General features: G+C 39.8%; 2 protein-coding genes across 3 annotated transcripts in view; one reads left to right on the plus strand and one right to left on the minus strand.

Annotated features, from left to right (window-relative positions):
- LOC115621934 (choline O-acetyltransferase) overlaps nt 1–2992 on the plus strand; it is a gene marked incomplete at its 5' end in the record, with an annotated part of 42659 nt that extends 39667 nt beyond the window's left edge. Inside the window, 6 exons of the mRNA XM_030515781.1 lie at nt 22–248; nt 974–1096; nt 1161–1218; nt 1278–1424; nt 1621–1821; nt 2083–2992. Coding sequence (XP_030371641.1) covers nt 22–248; nt 974–1096; nt 1161–1218; nt 1278–1424; nt 1621–1821; nt 2083–2280 — 954 coding nt within the window. The remainder of the gene's footprint in view (nt 1–21; nt 249–973; nt 1097–1160; nt 1219–1277; nt 1425–1620; nt 1822–2082) is intronic.
- Nucleotides 2993–5324: 2332 nt separating this feature from the next.
- LOC115621183 (mitogen-activated protein kinase kinase kinase 4) lies at nt 5325–21845 on the minus strand. Of its 2 annotated transcripts, none has more exons than XM_030514757.1 (9): nt 21380–21845; nt 13429–13647; nt 11552–12351; nt 11221–11494; nt 10921–11163; nt 9314–10859; nt 7939–9126; nt 7702–7881; nt 5325–5820 (listed from the first exon to the last, which is right to left on the minus strand). In XM_030514757.1, the coding sequence occupies exons 1-9, from the start codon at nt 21622–21624 to the stop codon at nt 5731–5733; spliced, it is 4785 nt and encodes a 1594-aa protein (XP_030370617.1). In that variant the 5' UTR covers nt 21625–21845; the 3' UTR covers nt 5325–5730. The 2 variants fall into 2 exon arrangements, with proteins under 2 accessions (XP_030370617.1, XP_030370618.1); XM_030514758.1 differs by lacking the exon at nt 21380–21845 and adding an exon at nt 14717–15042.
- Nucleotides 21846–22175: the final 330 nt, after the last annotated feature.

Here is a 22175-nt window from a genome sequence, read left to right on the forward strand (position 1 = left end):
AATCGTGTTTAAACGGCACAGCTCATCATCTGCACCGATGGGACTTGGGGACTGTGCTACGAACACTCAACATCTGAGGGAATCGCTGTGGTGCAGCTGCTCGAGAAGATTTACAAGCACATTGTGGATAATAAGACCGAAGATAATGGCCTGCCGCAGCATCATTTGCCGCCACCGGAACGTCTTGAATGGCATGTGGGCTTTGAGGTGCAGCAACGCTTTGCACAGGCATCCAGATCGGTGGATAGGTAACCCATAAATATATACAAAATAAGTCCATTACAGTTCTCTTATTTCATAAGCAATCAAACTTTTTTCTTTCCGATTAAGTAGTGTGGCTTATTGAAGGAAAGGGAATTAACGTTTGTAATACTATTTCATTGAATATTTGAGTTATTTCTTTGTTCAATTCAAACCGACTAAAAAATTATAAAATACTTCTACCGAATCTCAAAAAGGAAGAAAAGGACTCGGCAGTTCAATAAAAAGTATAAATAGTAAAAATGCAATATACTTATATGTATAGTATATATATATAGTATATATATATAGTATATATATAGTATTTATTAAACGTGTATATAGAAGTTATTTAATTTTAGCGAAGGCGAATTCAATTTTAGTTGTAATTTAAGGCGTAAATTAAAGATAGACTTTGAGGCAAATTAATGAAAATGAAATGAAAAACGCCCATTCTACGTTTATAATGCGACAGGCAAATAATTTAACACAAATTGTAAGAATTTTCAAGTACTCAAAATCAAATACAGAGTTTTTCCTTTGTAAATATCTAGCAGCTCTGTTATTGCTTTTGAGAAGGATACAAATAAACTTCATTAAATACTTTGCGTTTCCCTGGCAACGAGCAATATACATGATTAAATGAGCGAGCAATAAGTCGGAATGGAGTGTTTTGTACAACACACAATCCAGCTTCATAACTTCATGATTTGTGTTCACTTTTCATTTACAGGGCTATTGACGATCTCGACTTTTATGTCTATCGTTACATGGGCTATGGGAAAAACTTCATCAAGTCCTGTCAGGTCAGTCCAGATGTGTACATTCAGCTATCGCTGCAGCTGGCCTACTACAAGTAAGTGGAGACGCCGATATCTGATTATTTATTTATTACTTAATCCTCTTTCTGTACACACTAGACTCTATGGTCATCTGGTTGCCACTTACGAGAGTGCTTCCACAAGACGCTTCCTGCAAGTAAGCAACCCTTGTTTATTTAAACATTTTTTGGTTGTGATTTTATAATTTATTTGTAGGGTCGCGTCGATTGCATACGAGCTGCCAGCACTGAGGCCTTGGAATGGGCCAAGGCCATGTGCCAGGGTGAAGGACCCAATGTGCCCCTGGAGAGCGATCGCGAAGATGAGGATGATGGGCGCAAAGTCAAATTCAGCATTTATAGCGTGAGTATATACTTTCTAACCTGTTCTAGGGTAACAGGTCAGAATAAAATTGTCTGGGTCGTCATTTCTTATGACCACTTTTTATTTAATTTAACATTCAACATGTGGTTATGAAATAAAATAAATGCAATACAAGCTAAAAATCTACTGTATGTCCTTTACCTTAATTATTGACCTATTTGCTTTATTTTAACAGAAAGAACATCTACGTGAGCTCTTTCGCTGCGCAGTGGCGCGACAAACCGAGGTCATGGTTCAAAATATTCTGGGCCATGGTATTGATATACCACTGTTGGGTCTGCGCGAAGCCAGCATCGAGGTTACGGGCGAAATGCATGAGCTCTTCAACGATGAATCGTACAAGATTTCACAGTGTTTCTTGTTATCCACTAGTCAGGTACCACCAATTATTTGCTTGTGTCTCTCTGCCCCACTCTGCACTGGCCACTTAGCACTTGCCGTCACCTTGGCACTTACCATTTGCCACATTGCACCTTTCCATATCTATGCAACACAAATAACTACATATATTCTTATATAGCCTAGCACCAGCGCACAGAACGCACAAAAACGCTTCAAACGTAAGCCAGTTTTCTAGTGTTTCCCTCGCGGCTTTGTCGTAGCCAGGCTAATGCTTTTTACACTTCCTTCATCGTAGGTGGCATGCAGTACGGACAGCTTTATGGGCTATGGGCCCGTCACACCACGCGGCTACGGTTGTTCCTATAATCCTCACCCGGATCAGATCGTTTTCTGTGTGTCGGCTTTCTACTCTTGTGAAGACACAAGCGCCTCACGCTATGCCAAGTCCCTCCAGGACTCTCTAGATATTATGCGCGACCTGCTGGAGAATTAATTGACATAAAATCACGTATACGTAACGTATACACATAACGAACATACATATCAGCAAAAGTACCTTAGCAACAACCTTTATGAACCATAAAATATAAACTAAATGTAACTCTGTAGTTAACTAGCGTCCACTTGTAATGAAAGATAATTGTATGTATTAGTTAATATTCATGTTATCCACCGTTGGGGCTACTATAAATCCAAAAGTACACACCTATATGTCAATCATAAAGCAAACTCATTAAGTTATGGAGAAACAAAAAAAAAATCATTTGCTGGACGTCTATACTCGTATAATGAAAACAAATTATAAAAACACACACTCTAGTCAATTAAATGTTTTAGAGCAATTTTAACCGTAAACATTAGTGATGTTAAAAAAATATATTATAAATGTATGCGTTTATTGAGTTAAGCAAAAAAAATATGCAATAATCTTTTTAAAGGCTACCTAATTGAATTTAACTCGAACAGTTTTACAAGCACTGTGTGCACTGTGCTTTTGCCTCAGCGCGAAAATATGCAATACTTTTCTGTTACCAACATACACAGCTTATCAATGTTATCAATAATCCCAAAAACTGTTTTCCAATGCTTTGTTATTGTTGTTCCGTTGCTTGTTTCAACAACTAAAAACATAGCTGTTGACAAATTATTTAATGCGCGTTATTTGTGTGTAGTAGCTGCTTACAGAGATTTACAAATATATAAAAAACAACATAGAATTATAAATGTTAGAAATTGAAATATTGGCAACAATTTTGGTGTTTCTGTTACAAATAGAAGAAGTATACCAAATGCTTTTTGGACGAATATATATATATATATACACCTATATATACTATACATGATGTACAATGTCGCTATGTTGCAAAGGAAATCATTTAACGCATATAGACTTGAAAAGTAACAATACATATCAATAAATTTATATACGAAAATTATAGATTTCAGAACAAGAAAAACTATATACATACATGCATTCATATATGAATATGTACCTACCTACGTTTGTTCAATGGCAAAATTGTTAGAGAAAACTTTGTGCGTAGTAAATGTAACAAAATTTAATAATAAAAAATGCAAAATATTATTATGCATACATACATATATCGCATGTTATACACAAACGGAAAAAAACTAGTACATTAGAAAAACTATATGTGAAAATTAAAAATGTTATGAAGAAAAACTGCTTGTTATGCATTATGAAAAATTTAACTTAAATTAATCAGAGTTGCTGTGTTCATTGTTGCTATATATGTATACAATATTTAACTATCTATCTATCTATCTATGTATATGTTAATCTGTTTAAACTGTTGAGTCAATGTCCAAGTCACTAACTTACTGATTATGAAGATACTTATCTTAGTGACTGTGAATTATTACTAGGTTGTTGTTTACCGTTAAGTTTGATTTTTTTTAAATGTTTACTGTTGTTCAATCCATATATGTGAAGTTTATAATCAAGCAAATAATCACCAAAATAAATGCAGTTAAAAAGGAAAAAAATATTCCATGATTGTGAAGGTTGCAAGCGAAGAAAAGCTGGCTATCTCTTTCAGGTAAACAGAACTAGCCAGATTTTAATAATACGTATATGTAGAAAAGCTGTTGACCCATCGGCACCAAAATCTATTGGCACTCTGTTCTGTTACTATCCAGCATAATGACTTCCGAATGGAATGGATTAAAAAAAAGAAAGAAAAACAGTGATAGGCCAACGCTTCATAAGTATTAATGGAAATAATCATTTAGATGTTTGTTTAATTATTTACTATCCTTAAAGTTATACTCAAAACTACAGGAAATTCATTATTTAACATCTTCGTGCCGATCGACCCTTTAAATCCTACTCAAAAGTTTTCTTGTTGCATTTAGAAGCGGCAATCTCTCAATAACCATTAAAATAATATACTTAAATTTTGATAAACTCTGACATATGGTTGAGCATTGGAACTTAAAGTTTGGTTTGTCAACTGAAAGCTTAAAAGTGTAATGACCAAGTTGGGGATTTAATAAAATTATAATTAATAAAATAATCGACGTATAAATGTATAGATGCTTAATGGCTCTTGTGGTCTCCTAAAGTTAGTCAAACCTATTGAGTTGTTTATGTTTCACCAAATTAATTGTTGAGATCCAGAATTAAATCAAACTAAATATTTAATAACATATTCGAATTATTTCAAAGACGTTATACAGGAATAGGAATAATAGCTAGCTAATAGATTTTTATTTCTTTGTTAGTCCCAAATAACTGGGCGACAATACCAATTGTTTTGATAAATAAACAGCAATTTGGTGGCTATCGAACTTTTACTAAATTGATTAATGGCTGTCTTTAGAAGAATAAAGAAGTCTTGACCTATAAAATATTGTGTCGGCCTGCTTGTTTCCAGAACATGCGATGGCTTAAATACAAAATGAGTAATCACCTCCGCACGAGCGAAAATTTGCTGATGCCTTGCGCATAGTAAGGTTTTATCATAATCCAATTGATAAAACGCATTACTTGGAATGCCAGCGCAAAACTAATCAGCCACATTTGATTATAATTTCAAATTTAATTAAATTTCAACCCAAACGGACTGCGACGCATCGAAACTCGTCAACTATAAAAGGCGAACGGTTAAGCAGCTTAGCTAATAGTTTTCCAACGCAATTCAAGCAGTAAACATGAAATGTAAGTATGGGTTCTGAAAAAAAGTGCCAAAAAGTGATTATAGTGTAAGAGGAAATCGTTTCAGTCCTCTTTTTGCTAATTAGCCTGTGCATCGGCTTCCTCTTGTGCTCGCCACTGGCCAAGGCCCAAGCACCGACCATTGCGACAGCACCCCCACAGCCACCAACAGCTACTGGTTCAGGTGCCGCACCTGGTGAGACAACCATTTTTGGTCCCCCGACGGCAGCACCCACAGTGCCTGTACCAACGATTTCAACTGCTTATCCCATCTACCCTTAAAGAGTTCAAAAATCGGAATCATTTTAAATGGATCAAATTGAACAAGGTGGAAAATAAAATGAAAAGTGCATAAATTATTTAAATTTATATACGTGGTTTATTTATTGTCCGACATTAAAACTACACGCTGCCTAAGTATATAATATAGGCATCTCTCATATAGTACTTCGTAGTGGAGCTGCAAAATAATCGATGTACTTCTTTCGAAAATAAAATCGATTAATCGTTAAGTGAACATCATTAATTTTTATAGTCATTTTCGGTGAGATCATACATTATCAGCGTCACATTCACGTAATGATATGCCAATTCAAGTATGCATTTGACTTTATACGATTAGTTGATTTTCCAAAAACAAAACGACTTTTAGCAAAGATTGTAAACATCGATTAGATCGATTTTGAATCGATTCTTTTTGCAGCTCTACAACGCACACATGAGCCCATATATGTTAACATCAACGGGCTCTTCGAGTGGCATTTGTTAGCTTTGAGCCGCATTGCGTCGAAAGGAGCCTCGCATCTGGGCCTGAACCTGCAACTGTTCGCTGACGCACTCTTCATCTCGCCCGTACTGTAAAGAAGGAAGCATTTCCATTATTAGAATTTCAGGAATATTGTTATAATTTGGGATCTATTGAACACCAGATGGGATATAAGAAATACCTATACTATCCTATGTTTCTTATTCGTAAAAAGGTGCTTTAATTGCAAAATGAAAAATAAAATATGTGCGCAGAGTAATTAAGCAATTAACCGTTTCGCACAGTTTTAACATGAAGTTAACATTAAGAGTCTAATAATAATTTATTAATACGGCGTTAGTTTCCTTTTTATCCTCTGAACCGGAAGGGCAGCACAGTATGGCAGATTTGGGACAAGTGAAAAATGTAACAAGCATGACAAGACCAGTCCATTTAACCCTGTCTGTCTGTCCGTATGAACACTTAGATCCCAGAGACTATAAGAGCTAGAGACACCAAATGCACACCTTTGCCATATGCCTTATGTGTGTAGACTGTTCAAGTTTATTATATTTTTATACTCTGTACATGAAATGTACAAGAGTATATTAGGTTTGCGCGAGCTAAAAAATGTAACAGGCAGAAGGAGGCGTGGCAGACCCCACAAAGTATATATATTCTAGCCCTGTCTGTCTGTCTGTCCGTCCGTCCGTATGATCACCTAGATCTCAGAGACTATAAGAGCTAGAGACACCAATGCCTTATGTGTGTACGCTATACGAGTTTGTTTTTTTTTTTTATTTTCCCCCCACTTCCCCCCTATGGGGGTTTTCCCGATTTTCCATTCGTATAATCGCCTATATCTCGGAGACTATAAGACCTAGGAACACACAATTTTAGTCCCAGATGCCTTGTGTGAATACGCAGAAAATGTGTATTTTGAAATTCCCCTCCCTCCCCCCTCTCCCATGCAAATCGCGATTTTCTCTAACTCCCGTAATTCTTGGAATTTCGAACTTAACCTTAGCAAATACCTTCAGTTAGTTGTTATGTGTCCGAACGCCAAGTTTTAGCATGATAGACCGATTTACAGAGAAGTTATAGCCATAAATATATTTGCTGCTGCAGCGTTGCTCAAGCGCTGCCCGCGGCTGTTGATGTTGCTGTTTGGTTGACTGCTAACATTTTTATACAGACACGAATAGATGTGCATAGGCATACATACACTCACACAGACGCAATTGCTAAGTAAATGTGCAATTATACACCATTTACGTGAGTTCGAATACCGAGAAAGGTAAAATGGATCAAAAATTTTTTTATTTTCTTAATTTTTTTTATTTTCTATAATTATTGTAAGCATATGTACAGAGTATTTCAAAGTCGGAACACCCGACTTTAGCTTTTTTACTTGTTTTGAGTCACCCTTTCCCACAATCTCCTTCTATATGGGATTTTCCCAAACTTCGTTTCGACAATCACCTAGAACTCGAAGACGATAGTTGTATGCGTAGGAAGTACAAGTGTATTTCAAACTGTTTCTCTTCCCTCCCACTATTAGTGACATTTCATAACTCCCTTTCTCTTGGAATTTAAAACAAATTTTTGCAAAACTTCCACTTAGTGATTATGTGATCGTTTGCCAAGTTTCATCATAGTAGGTAGTAATTTTGGTTTGAATCCGGCTTTATTGTCTTATATGTATTATGTAAGTGTCAAAAATCACATTTCTTTTCGAACACCGATTTTTGAAAACTACCTACAAGCTTAAGCATTCCATATTACTTTTTAAAATTTGTTTATTGTTATTGTGGATACCAGTGGAATTCAATAATTTAATTTATATAGCAGCTTTTCCTCTACATTATAATAAAGAGCTATTAACTTTACTTCGTTTATTCTCATTCCAATAACATAATTGCTTAAGTTCCATAATTGAATGGAATCTTTTATTATATTTAAAATATTTGCTCGCCTTGTTCTCGACTCACCTTGCAAAAGTTTTGCTCCAGCAGCTCGATGGCCGTGAGACGCATTTTGGGATCATGCTGCAGACAATGATCGACAAAGTCGTGACCCTCCTGCGAAAGGCTCTCCGGTGCCTGGGGCTTCTCACCCATGCCGACTTTGAACATAATTTGAAAATTAGAATCAAACTGTGCCCACGGCCGCTGTAAAGATAAGCACAATTAATAAACCAGTTATTGTTTCGAGTCTAATCAGCTCACCTTGCCTGAGGCCATTTCAACGACAACACAGCCCACCGACCAGATATCGGCTGCTCGACCATGACCATCGCTATTCGTTTTCGTAAACATTTCGGGCGCCATGTACGCCTGGGTACCCACGTAGCCCTGCAGTTCGCCTGGGACTGTGGTGTGTGCCTGAATCTTTACAGCCGAACCAAAATCGCCCAATTTTAAACTGTTGCTGCCATCGACCAGAAAGATGTTTGCAGTCTTGATGTCGCGATGCACGATGCCGTGCTTGTGTAGCTCGGCCACACCGGAAAGTAATTGCGCGGTGAAACGGCGGGACAGTCCCTCGGGCAAGCCCACTCCAGTCAGCTCCACCAGTGACTCGAGAGTGCCCTCAGAGCAGAGCTCCATGAAGATAAGCAGCTCCTCGCGATGCACCTCTATTCCGTAGTAGCGTACCAGATTCTTGTGCTTAATGCCCTCGAGAATCTTCAGCTCCTCGGCCACATTCTTGAGCGCACGCGTCTCTCCCGGCTGTATGGCGATCTCCTTCATGGCCATTAGCTCGCCCGTGTTGTTGTTTACAGCTGTGTAGACCTTACCGAAGCGCCCCTGACCAATCTTGATGCCGCGATGCCAGCGGAAGTGTACGCTGCGAGCTCGAATTTGCACCTTATCACAGGCATTCACCTTCACCTGACCGATAAGTCGTCGCTCGCGTCTGCGCTCCTCCAGATCCATGTCCAGTCGATTGACAGCGTCCCGTACGCGCTCCTGACGCAACGCCAATGGTGTTGACTCCTCATATCCCGCTGTGGCTGGCGTGCTGCTCTTCGTACTAGACGCCGACGACGTTGGAGTCTGCGGCACTACCAGCCGTAGCTCGCCATTGCTGCCATTGCTGTGCGGCGCCTCCACATAGTCGGGGGTGTCTGTAGGACCATAGCTCCCGGATTGTTGAAGCATCTCCTCCTTCAGACTGAACTGCGGATGCAGAAGTTTGTTGTACTGTGGTGATTGCAGCGGTGGCGTGTTCGGATTGACAATCACACCAGCCGACATGGGCGTGCGTGTGGGTGTGCGTGAGCGACTAGTGGCTGGCGACGAGGTTTTTCGCGTCCGTGGCGAGGCCTTCTTCCGCGCCATTTTCTCCGGCTCCGACGTAATACCAATCACGTGCGAAATACACCGATCCATTTGCTGTTTCAGTTCCTCGAACTGTAAGATTGGGAAAAATGCATTGATTAAATCAAATCTAATCCAAGATCCATCTATGCTGCTGCTTTCAAAATATACTATAGAGACCCAGATATGAAGAATTTGGACAATAGTTTTTAATTTACATTACTAGCTAGTTTGAAATTCAACAGCTTTGATTTGATCTAGCTTTGTGGCTTTCACTTACGGAACGATCGTCCAAATGCTGTGTGATCTGAAGATCGCAGGCGAGAATAAGAAACTCGAGGCCCTGAGAGGCCCAACGCGGTCGCATGCCGCGTCCGCGTTCACAACGCTCCATTACAAAGCGCATCCACATCTTGGCGTATGCAATGATGCCTAGCGCCAGATCTACCGTATACGAGCTGTCTTTATGGTCCATGATTCGCTGCTCGAATAATCGTATCACATCCTTATGGTACTCGAAGCCAAATTTGTAGCCTTGGTGTAGAATTTCGCGAGTACGCGATAACACCGCCAGACGATCCTGCTCGTCCAAGTCGCGCATGTTCTCCATACAGCAGCGCTCCTGCACACCTTCAATTATCTCTGTCAGCTTGTTGCGCACCTCAAGCACATCCTGCTGAAGCAGCTTGAAGGCTGCCTTCACGTCTGAGCAGATGAAATCATGCTGATGATTAGCCACATCGTGTTCGTAGTGCTCACGATGGAAATCTGTAGTCTCGACATCACGGCAAAAGGTTTTGGCAAAGAAGAGCACCTTGATGGAACGCTCCCGCTCCACGGTAAGCAGCGACTGCGTCTCTCGACAAATGGTGAGCAGCTGCCACTTAAGCTCCTCGGAATCGTTGTTTTTCGCTGTCACAGCTATCTGCTGATCCAGCTCAGTAGAGCGCTGCACCAGACGCGATGAGATGTTGCGCAACAGCTTGCTAATAATGCAGCAAAACTTTTGGGAAGCCAACGTGTGCATGCCTTTGATCATGGGGCTGATGAGCTTGGTGAACATCCACTCCTTCTCTAGCACCGACTTTTGATTTGTCTCTGGCACGGCCACCAGCACCAGCTGATCAATGTAGTCCAGATACAGTTCAAACACCTTGCGCACTGTGGCGTCATAGTGATTCAGTATGCTGATGTAGTTGCCCAACTCTGTCTCGTTCTCCACCAGTGCTGTGGTGATGTGTCGCTGGTAGCGCTCACGATGGGTCAGGGCCAGTGTCAGACCCTCGCGCAACTCCTTCATGAGCTGCTCGAGACTCAAGGGATTCGGCTTGACGGGTCGCGTTTCGAGGCGCATGCGCAGGAACTCATGCATGAACTGTAAGGGAATGCCGCTCAGGAACACAAAAGTCGGAATGTACGAGGGCAAATTTATTGATTGCGCCTCCTCGCTCCAGTAGCCATAAGTGCGTAGCTCGACCACCTGCTCGTGACTTATTTCTGGATCTAGGCGCGGCACATCTTTCTCCAGTGCCTCCAAATCAAAGTCGAAGTCTTCAGTGCCCGGTTTCTCCAGTGCTATATGCGCCTTATACAGCACCACATTGTGAAGCTTGTGCAGGAATGCCAAAGACTTCGCCAAGCCTCTTGACTTCAACACATTCTCAATGAACTTTCGGTACAGCGCTGACGACTGCTCGCCATTGCAGTCATTGCCGAAGGTTCCTAGCGGTTCCACACTGAAAATGTTGATGTCATGCATGGAACCCTTCCGCAGATGCGAGTGCGGACAGTCATTAGACATCTGACTTATCTCGGTCGAGGTAGATCTTCGAATATTGTGGGCAGATTATGTATCAGGTTAAATAATTATGATTTTAATTTACTCACTCGTTGCTGCTGGACGACTCGCCCGGCTGGTGGGTCGCATCGTTCAGGAGAAAACGCACGCTAGGGCAGGGCGTAGCACCCGAGGCCTTACGTTGTCCATTACTCACTACACTGGGAGGCTTCGCAGAGTCAATTGAGCTGGCCATAAGATCCTCATTCTCCACGCCCGATGCAGACGAATTGCCACTATCCGTACCTATGTAGGACGTTTGCACTGGCCATGAGAACTTCTCCCCCTGAAGGCTGTGGACAAAATCAAATATAAGAGTCCTTTCCAACGGAGTGCATTTTTTCAATTACCGTGCCAGTATCTTGCCCAGAATGCTGAGCTTCAATTTGTTCTGCTTAGTTATGTTATACCACAAGCACATGGACTTTATGCGACCCACGAAGCTTTGCGATTTGTATATGGGATGCAGCGAACCCATCGCCTGTGAGGAGGGATACAAAGCCTCAACAGCTTCTAGGCGCGTCAGCAGATCCTCAACTTCACGTAAGGCAAACTCCTGTTGTTCCATGCAATCCTTGCAGTAGAGAGACATGCAGCCCTGACAAATTTTGGTGGGCAGAGGAGCTGCAAGCGATCAAAAAATTAGTAAATCTGGTCAGACTAGAGATGTTCTTTACTTACAACTAGCATTGGAACTGGCCTCCGAGTGTATGCCGCTGTCCAGACTTAGTTGACTAAGCTCGCGCCGGTAGCGCGGTTTGAATTTGTAGCTTATGATCTGTGTGAGCAAATCGGAGACGCCCTGCCGCGCCTCGAACAAATACTTGTCCTGCTGCTCGACCGTGCGATCCGCTTGCCAGGCCTGCAGCTCCAGCCAAATGAGATCCTTTAGCTCCGTCTGCCAGGTGTGCTCCTCCTGCGATAGCTTAGCGTCCTGCCTATCGACACTGCCCAGTTTTATAAGATTGGCAAATGTCTCATGAAAGTCGCGTCGCTTCGTCAGACCCGGCGTCTGTTTGCCATCGCCGCGTATCGGAAGCTGTGGGGTAAAAGCTTGTGGTGGCGCCGAGGAACGACAGCCAATGGGTCGGGAGGAGACACAGCGATAGCGACTGCAACTCTCCACTACTTTGGAGGCAAGGCGTAGCGGCGTTGTAGACGCTGTCAACTCTGGAACTTCCGAATTGAGCGGCATTATCTTGTCGAGCGACTCCAGCGGATGTGCACCCTCATGAAAGCTGGAAACTCGAGGTTGTACCACCACACCGCCGGCCAACGAGTTCTTCAACTCGCGCTCCGAGTCGCGCAATAGGGACTGCAGTCGTTTGTCCGTCCGCTTGCTTTCGTCGTTCACAAACATCTCGTTGAGCAGTGCACAGTCCATGGTGTTCCGCCGGAGCACCCGAGAGCGCGCCATACGCGACATGCCCTTCTTGGACGTGCCACTACCACCTGCTCCAGTGCCTCCCACATCCGTTGAGCTATAAAAGGCGAAGCATTAGATTCTACATACATAACCATAGCGAAAACCCACTCCCTGCAATTGAAACGACAAACAAAATGTCAAAACAGTAAACCAAAGCCAGGTTTAAAGCAAGAAAGGAATTCTACTTATAATAGAGTGGGCTCGACTCTTATATAGACTCAAACCATTCTCCATAAATCCCGTAATTCTTTGAATTTGTTACTGCAATTTTGCAATTACATTCGGTTAGTGCTTCGGAGTCCTCACGACGAGTTTAACTGTCTTAGGCCAATTGTAAAGGGATCTTAAGCAATACAGACGAATCCTCAATGTACATACGTTTTATTTATTATTATTTTATTGTAAATCGCCTTGCACCTTTGGCCATAAGACAGTTTGACATTTTTTTATGACCACTCTTACAGCATTGTTTTAGGACTGCATCATGAATCTACGATTTTTTTCCATTTTTGTTTATTCTATTTTATTAACTTGTTTAACTTTTGGCGGGGTCAATAAAAAGGGAACCGGTAGATGTGGTTGTCGAGTAAATTTTTCTCGCCTATTGCCAAACTAAAATTCGCAAAGTAACAGAGGCTGGAGCGTGTCGTACGAAACGCCAATTAACACTAGCTTAAGTGCGAGAAGGGTGTGGGCCCAATTGGTTCTATGCTTGGCCACCAATCACTATATCAATAAGTAACTGTCGCAAGCCCAAAAAAATGTCGAATTGCTGCTGAATCTACTGTACTTGCTCGACTTATTCCTGCTCTCTAACAAGGCTACGGACGTAAATTCGATCTCAATAAACACGTAATTCGAGGACTTTGAAAGATCGTTGGAAAAGATATCACTACTTATACACCTCTCAATCTTTTTGAAAAACCCTCACAAAATACTTTGATATTAACTATATCTTACTTTTGTAAGCTTACATAGATACAGATAACATTGTTGGGGTTGGACTGAGTTGAAATCTAATCACTTGTTACATTATCAAACCAACAGAGGCATTTGTTTTGCCTTTGAATTCGACGATATCTTTTGGAGCTTTGGTTTCTGTTCCTAGTTATAAATCTATAATGATACTTACACAGATACAGCGGCCGATCCGTGGGCCTTCTGCGAACGATTCCAGTCGCGATTCTTGATCTTGAGTCGTGTACGAGGGGGCGTTGTGCCAAGCTCCTCATAGTGTGCGGCCAACTCATCGTCCGGGTGCAGCGTATCAATGTCCTCATCAACTGCTGCAGTGCGATAATTGGACATCTGCACGGGTCGCGAGGGCGTCTGCTTGACGCGAAACTCCACTCTGCAAGTAAAAATAATATGCATCGTTTTTATATGGCTCTATATCTATTCATTTCGGTCAGCAGACAGCATGCATTCGAACGTGATAGTCCATGGGTCTGCCCTAATTGTTTCATTAATCGCCGATAAGCTATGCAAACAATAAAAAAACTCACTCTAATGCCCGTCGGTGCAGGTGGTGGGCGGGCAGGTGGACTGGCGGTGGGCGTGCAGCCGATAACGGCCCTTTAACTCATGGTGCTATCCTATCTTATCTCGTTTCGCCTATTTGCCTCAGACAGCCGGCTGTCACGCCTATAATTATGCTTTAATTTCTGCCCAGATTTGATTTATACAGCTGCAGATCACGGCATTATGATACTAAATAAAATAATAATTGACAACTGTAATGTGATTGACGCGTGTGCCGACCAACACTACACCCCCGCCCATTAAATTTTGTGTTCATCAGCTATTTCATCAGACTCTATTGGAATTTCAACCAACTAACACTTGGATTTCTCATATACAAAGTCCTAAGAGGTTGGATAGCCCTCCACCCATAAGTGCGATTTATGTAAGAAGATAAGATATAAACATTCACAGAAGATATAATAAGAGAAGATTAAATATTAGACTGCATTTTAAGTAAGTTTGAAATGAATTCCTGAATCAATATTCATGATAAAAGCGATATCAACTTAATTATTATTGTTTATTAATTAGAAACAGCATCAAAAATTATTTCCTATTCATCAGATATATTGTCATGCAGTTACTATATATATATTTTTTGAGAGTGGATATTTCATATTAAATTTTGAAAAATCGTAATTTCAGCAAACGTATTGAAATCCACAAAATGTTAAAATGGGCAATAGCGCTCTAGCTATGAAAACCAGCCCCTACTCTCGATACTCAACAATACGGTCTAAATAGAATTGTAGTTGAGGCCATATGGATACGTATAATATGGATTAATAACATTATCTATTATTTTATGAGGCCTTTTATGAAACCATTTTGAATTGGTACCTAAATTACCGAATTATTTATTTGCTAATTAATGGGTTAATCCATAATAAACTTACTTTTTGCGTCGCATTCTGTTGTATTGAATTTTAGCAATTTTTTATCTGTTTTTAGAAAACAGACGGTCCAAGCATCACAGTTGAACTATGGCTTTAAAACTGTTGAGCGCGGCACAGTAACTGAACGATAAAATTCTATTGCTTGCTGCTGATAATTGAACTGTACTTTATGCGCCAGCAAGGGGTTTTACGATTTCAAATCGTCACATACGTATATGCACTTTAAAAAACACGAGATACATATTTCACTGATACAATTTACATTATAAATGCGTGTAACACTGGCAAAATTTATGCACATTTTAAGTACAAATAAATAGAAGGAAAACACACGCCCAGAGAGCCCCACATGTTGCACGTTGAGACTGCGACAATAAATAATACGAAATGACGAGCAAGAAGAAGAAGCGGCATCGGCAACAGCAGACAAATAATTATAATAATGTAGAACTTTAGACGGGAGGCGCGCAAGCGAACGAGCGATGAGTCGGACACGGACACTGGCTATTAATTTTGAATTTATTTCTTTATCTATTGACTTAGTTGGGCTATTGTTGGATAGCTACCCAAGGTTCAAAGGCTTCTAAATCGCTCCCCACTTTCATAATTTCGTAATGCAAACAGACGCGATTGAACGCGAAATGGAATTCAAGCCAGAGCTCCAAACACTTGACGCGGCTATTGTCGTGCGAATCGAAACGCGGTGACTGCTATTCAATTTATTAGCACTTCAACAAAAATATGACAAGAAAAGTGTACCCCTAGCAGTAGCGGGCAACTGAACTGCGAATACTATATAGTCAGCCGATACCTATACTATATATACTATAAACACGATGTCGAAATGCCGACAACAGTCGACTGCAGCGCACAGCCAAGCGCGACCAACTAATTGTTGAGTGGAGCGCAAAAAATGCCAACAAATTGTCCCCCACACGCACACACAATTGCGTGCTCCAGGAGAGAGCAAGAGAGCAAACAGAGAGCGGCGTATGGTGAGCGCACAGATCCCACTTACAGTGGGTGGCGCAGAGCAGAGAAACGTTTCATCGCCGGCTGTGGCGTTTTTGTGGAACGTAATGATGTTAACGTTAATGTTAACGATTCATTGCTTTTCATACCCTGCAGCCGACGGGTAAATCCAATGTATTATTATGTTTGTACAAATGTTTTAAATGTAACCGTCAAATGGAAGCATATCCGACTCCATAACTAAATATATTTTTCAACTGCGTGACCAGAGAAATACAATGTAATCTTGGTATGTAATCTGTCCTATTTAATTTAAGCAGTTCCATTCTTCTTCTTCTGATGCACATACAGTCACGCAGCGGTGGAAGTGTTTTTCCACGTGCAGGGTATTTTACAGTCATGCCTGCTTGACGGTAACCTTCTCTCTCGTTTTCTGCTGTTTGTGCTCTCTACTATAATTACAGCAACAGTTCATTTAAAATATTACATTTTATTATGTGTGTCGCTGATATTAATACAAGTAATACCGCTAAGCAACTGCCAGTATATGCAGGTGTATATACTACTCAAATGTATGTATATATGTGCGGATGCTGCAAAAACACCACAACGTGGTGGTCCGTTTATCACACGTACATAAGTTAAGCCTAGTGGGCAGAGGGATATTTATAACTAATAAAAGTTTATGGCCAACGAAGCGTATACGCATTTTTAGTTAATTTATGTTATTAAGCAATATAATTGGAATAGAAGTTTGGTTTACAATGACCTTGATTCCAAATGTAATACCGAATCTTTTCAATAGCAATCTTTGCAACGCAACATTTATAATGCTGCCTTCTAGTTATTCAATAGTTATTATTAATTCATATTTTTAAAAAACGAGCGTTAAATATTTTAAATTTGAAATATTTAATTAGATGTCTGTTTGTGCCAAAGCACACTAAAGGCACTGTCGATCTCTAACACTAATTCATTCAAAATATGTTATTTAAAATTTCTTATGCTGGCTTATCCCTTATCTGAATAGATCTATTTATATTGCTCTAGCATCACTTCGATCATCTTTTCACCATTTTTCCATCTTAGTGTATGCAATTTTCAACACATTTGCTTAACTCGTTGTTTTTATCTTTAGTTTTGGAGAAATGCAAACAACGCTGAAGAGAGGTAATAGATAATTTTATAGCGGAAGACGATAAATAAGAAGTGGCGCTAAATGCAAAGCACTAAAGTAAATATTGCTACTCAACCACTTTAGGAACAAAGTGCCGCAAAAAACAGCTCACGTGCACATGCCGTATGAATCATAATACTATAGTGAAGAAATGCGAGGATTACTGCGACTTGTTGACGTGGGAAATACTTGTATTCCTAAGGTAGAGTAGCAAACAGTTTGAATGTGGCTATGCAAAGCCCTGCAGAAGTACGAAAATGTGATATTGACGCACACAAGATTTATTAATAGGGCGTTTGAGTAATTGTTCTATATTCTATAAACGTCACCAATAAATAAACCTTTTGAAGGTTCCATTAAATGTTTGCAATTGAAATTGCAATTGCAATAAAATAAATCACATAATATGCAAATCAATACGTTTGGTTTTCAAATGCATTTAGGAGCAGTGGAAATTTAAAAACATTAAATGGTACTCGATTCTTTTATGATATTCGACAGAACTCAGCAAACATTTCGGTTTTGATGTAAAGGGTTTTGTCATATGTTTTGTCTTTCAGACAAATAGCGAAAGAGCTCTTGCACGCCCTTTTAAGAACAATGAATTATTAATCATTTGAACATGATTATTTATATTCAGAAGCACGAGTATGCCATGATTTTCAATTTACCGAAAGCTAATAAGTCATTTATCTATCCAAATAATTTACAAAAAAACGTATGTTTCATATTCAGTTCCGACAAACTAGTCGAAGAAAAACATTCTTAAATTTCAACTATTTATACAATTATATACATCCGTACGCACTTGTTCACATTCCGATGTGTTTGTAAACATCTGAGTTCGTATTTTTAAAAAATCATAATTCTCTGTTTAATGTCTACGGCGCGATGGATGGAAATATATGTACGAGTATAGTACGTACCCCAATGAGAATTTCTATATAGTTGGCATTAATAAGCGTGTGTTTGCGCTTTATTTGCATGTGTTAGTGGACAAACACACGCGGAAATATATTTGGCTATAAATGTATATATGTATATACATATGTATTTGCGATTATTTGGCCGCCTGACATTCCGCTGCTTATCAATTATTGGGTCCCTGCCTGATTAGCCAAAAAGTGTGCGGTTAAAAAAATCGATGAGCGAGTATTTACAGCTTCCGCTTTCCCTGCTTCCTTTATATGAAATCTATCAATCGACCTAACATCAAGTTGATAAAGAAACGCAAATAAATCAATTTTTCTATATTTCTGTATTAACATTATAATTATCTATCCATTTATTGACTGACTTACAGAACAAACAGTGCCTTTGGGTCCACATCAATATGATTTCATTATGCACTTTAATTTGATATCTTCAACTTAATCTGATTCATGATCTAGTATATCTTCTTCTTCGACGAAACGTTTATTATTAGCGACTATTTACTATTTTAAAACTTCAAAAATATTATTTGTAATACTATACATTTAGAATCAACCATTATGCTTGAAAAATACTTTTCAATAAACTGTATTTATTATTTACTTGAGCAGGCAATCTTTTACTTAAATGAAAATCTCAATTGAATTGGCCGATATAATATATGTATGTTCATACAATAGAACCAAAAATAGTCTGATCAAATTTTACCCGGATGTTAATCGAATCGATAAATAATCTTTGGCAAATAATGCGCCCTCACATTGAATATTGAATGAATATTTCATTGCACTAAAATTTCAGCAGCCATTGACAGGCTTGTATAAGCACCTAAGGAGCTTATTTGCGTCAGATAGAATATTGTGGAAAAGGATGCACTGAAATTTTTAAATTATGGATAGCAATATAAATATCCAGTAGAAATAAATTAAAAATTAAAGTCAAAATATCGCTTGACCAAAACTTTCTATCTCAGGCATTAGGGCTTCAGCTGAACAGACATTTTCAAGTAAGTAATTAAATCACTACATTTACTTTTCAACTTTTATACTTGTAGCTAAAGTTCTACGCCCCTTCTGTTGATTTGTAATTTGAGCCTTTTTGCTGAGTCATTCAAAAAAGTGGCTCTTCGTGTGCACAAAAAAATACCCAAATAACAATAGCTCGTTGCAAACTTTTAAGGTACTGCATTTAATTTTATTTTAAACTTAGTTTCATTCGTAAAGGTCGAATTTAAAGTTTGATTGTTCAGCGTAGTTTCGGCGCTTGTTTACAAGCTCTTGAGCAGCAGAGAAATGCGGCAAACTCAATCTTTCACACTTGCGAGTGAGGTCTACGTGAGCGGCCACACCGATGCCGCATGGCCTCACTTTGTCTGTCTGTTTGTGACAACCCAAGACCTTCGGGAAGGAATTTCATTCATTTGGTTCTTTGACAACGTGAAAAGCTGTGAGTAAAGTAGCAGTTAGTCGCGTAGCTGGAAATTTGAGAAGAAAGCGAATTTGATTTCAAAACAAAATTTGTTGTCGGTGCTTTCGTTGGCGTTCATGTTGATGTTGACGTTGACGTTGTTGCCGCATGTATAACGAATAACGAAAGAGGTTACAAAACGGAATGTACGAGCGCACGTATTAAACGCGTTTTAACTTGAAGAGGCATTTCAATAGCTCCCGCCATTGGCCCCGCGATCCATAACAAACTGGTATCAAAAAGCCCCAGAATGCGATGACAACGCGACTGAGACTGAAAAAACAACGACGACGATGGCGACAACAGAAAAGAAGAACAAATCAAGCAAATTAATTTCACTTAAGATTCAATGGGTGGTGGGCAGGTGGCGATACTGACGAGACTGACTAAAACTGTCAAAGCACTAAAATTTACGATTATATCCGAGCACAGTTTCATGCGAATATTTGAATTAGCCGTGCGAAAATTTCTATGGAAACATGCCTCACGCAACACACAATTCGGAAAATTTTTAGATACACGCAAAAGCAAAAAGAGGAAATGCATGAATAAGCACACCATGCGAATCAATGCCAAAAGTCACAAATGAACGGTATACCTACATACATACATCCATATGTAAGTATATTAGCCATGTGTGTACGGGTGTGAGTATACCTTATGTCTTATCAGGCAAAAGTCGGCGTTATCAGCCATATCTTGAAAGGAACGCGCGCAGCCAAAATAACAAAAAAGTAAACTGAAAACGCTATGATAAATGTTGAACGACTCTACACAGACACATCAAATACGTACAGTAGGTTCGATCTCATTTCACTGAGCTTTCAACATAATCCCATTGTGGCCATTCATGTGACAGACGATTACAATTCACAAATAAAGCTGTTAACAAATTTTTTCACATAAGAGAAAAGCTACAGGATTTCAATTACATGTTAACATGTCAGAGCTCTCTCCTTTTTTTATACTTAAGGATTTTAGTGAACGATCAATGCTAAGCGCACAGAAACGGAAAGTAACGACTTGGATTTAAGCTCAGTTTTTGACAAAAATACATCGGCTAGTTACTTGATATCTGTGAAATATATTAAAGCTAAAACATATAATTTATAATAGAGATCGGATTCGTTGTACCTAGATAGCACAAAAAATGAATATTATAGTGCATGATAGATAGGCAGGTTCATTTAGTAATTTATTGACAGCGTATGTATTACTAAATTAGTATACTAAGAGATTCATAAAATGATTGACTGATTGATCAATGTATTGAAAAACGAATAGAAAAATGGTGCGATTGAATTAGAATTGATTGTTAAATAGATTTGTGGACTGATGGCATGATGTACAGATACTCTGACGGATTTCATCACCATTTTGATTGGCTGTTCGAGTTGGCAAGTGATTGACTTATAGACTGGTGGAATGATTGACTGATTGATACACTTCACTTAGGCTTCAGCACAATTTTGATTGAATGATTGACTTGCGGATTTCATCACAATTTTAAGCTGCAGCCAATGGGTCGTGTACCACTGTATACAGACAAACTTGTGTAGATATGTATGGAAACATATGTAGGAACATAATTGCGCTGCAGCGTATGTATGTATGTGTGTAACTATCTGTGCTTTAATTTCTTGATTGCCATTTTTTCTGTTGTGCCCGAAAGTGTTAAATTTCAGGTAACGTTTTTCAATTTTTGCTGCTGCCTTGCAATTTCGTAAAGGGGGGAGCAAATGGGAGCCGGGTTCGTTGGGCACGAAAGCAAACGACCAAAAAGGGAAAACGCCAATGCAACAAAAAGAAATAAATTAAAAACACGTTGTTTACGTTTTTACAATAAAATTGTGAAATGCGCGAGAGGAAAGCAGCCAAGGCATTAGTGCTCTCACTTATAAACACACACCACACACACAGATACAACTACAAACACACGGTGGAACTAAAACACCAACACTAACACACTAACTTATCAATGGCTGCTTTTAAACCATGATGGGGGTGGTGGTTTTGAAGAAACCCTTTTTGAACATTTCACAATGCCGGCTGCTGTGTTGTTGAGATTGCTTGATGAATTTATAATTATTTTATCATTAAATATTTAAACAAACCTTGCAACATCATCGTCTACACTAAGCTCGCGACACAGCACAGGCAGCTGCGTGTTTGTTGTTGTTGGTTTTGCTGCTGCTGCTGCTGCTTCTGCTGTTACTGTCGTCGTCACCGGAGCTGTTGTGGGGTCTTCTTGTTGCTGATTTATAGATAGCGGCGGCGATGTTGGCGACGATGGCGGCAGTCGTCTGCCTTGTAGTGCGACGTAATCAATGGTACGCACTCTACGCTGATTGTTTGACATCTTTGGAGCAGTTTGTTCTTGGAATTTCTCACTATAGGCTAACACACACACACATACACTCACAGGGCAACAAAATAGCGCACACTTTGGTGCGGTTCAGCGGCTGGTTTGGGTTTGGTTATTGTGTTTGTTGCTAATTTAATTTATTTTAATTTTTACTTTCACAGTTCGCACACACACGCATATGTATATAAATGCGAACGCACGCGCTCATAACGATTTGCAAACCCTCACACTGAGTTTCGAAGCCGCACAATCAGGTGACGCGTCTTACCTGGGGACCATCGCGTTTTTAACTGGTCCCCAATTGGCCATGCAATGCCAATGCTGCCACTTCCTCGGAAGAAGGCCAATATTATTGTTTTTGAGCTTTTACATCAGCTGCTTAGTTAGTGCAGTCGCTTGAGTTCTGCCTGCTACACAACTGCGGTACAGAAGCTCTGGTATGATGGTGTAGGCAACAGTTGTTAGCATTTCAAAGGGGCGGTGCTTATTTTTATAGTATCCTTCGCACCCCAAACGAGTTGTTTAAGGGTTGCTTTGCAGCGACA

Source organism: Scaptodrosophila lebanonensis, unplaced genomic scaffold (assembly GCF_003285725.1).
Source record: "Scaptodrosophila lebanonensis strain 11010-0011.00,11010-0021.00 unplaced genomic scaffold, SlebRS2 tig00000024-arrow-pilon, whole genome shotgun sequence".
In the NCBI taxonomy this organism is placed as follows: Eukaryota; Metazoa; Arthropoda; class Insecta; order Diptera; family Drosophilidae; genus Scaptodrosophila; species Scaptodrosophila lebanonensis.

What these genes read in the sequence shown, in the direction of transcription:
- LOC115621183 (XM_030514757.1), bottom strand. Translation starts at nt 21,624, where the DNA reads ATGTCAAACAATCAGCGTAGAGTGCGTACCATTGATTACGTCGCACTA. An exon ending in GGATCGGCCGCTGTATCTGT is followed by an intron (nt 12,352 to 13,428) that starts GTAAGTATCATT and finishes CGCCTTTTATAG; the next exon opens with CTCAACGGATGTGGGAGGCA. An exon ending in AGCATTTGGACGATCGTTCC is followed by an intron (nt 9,127 to 9,313) that starts GTAAGTGAAAGC and finishes CCAATCTTACAG; the next exon opens with TTCGAGGAACTGAAACAGCA.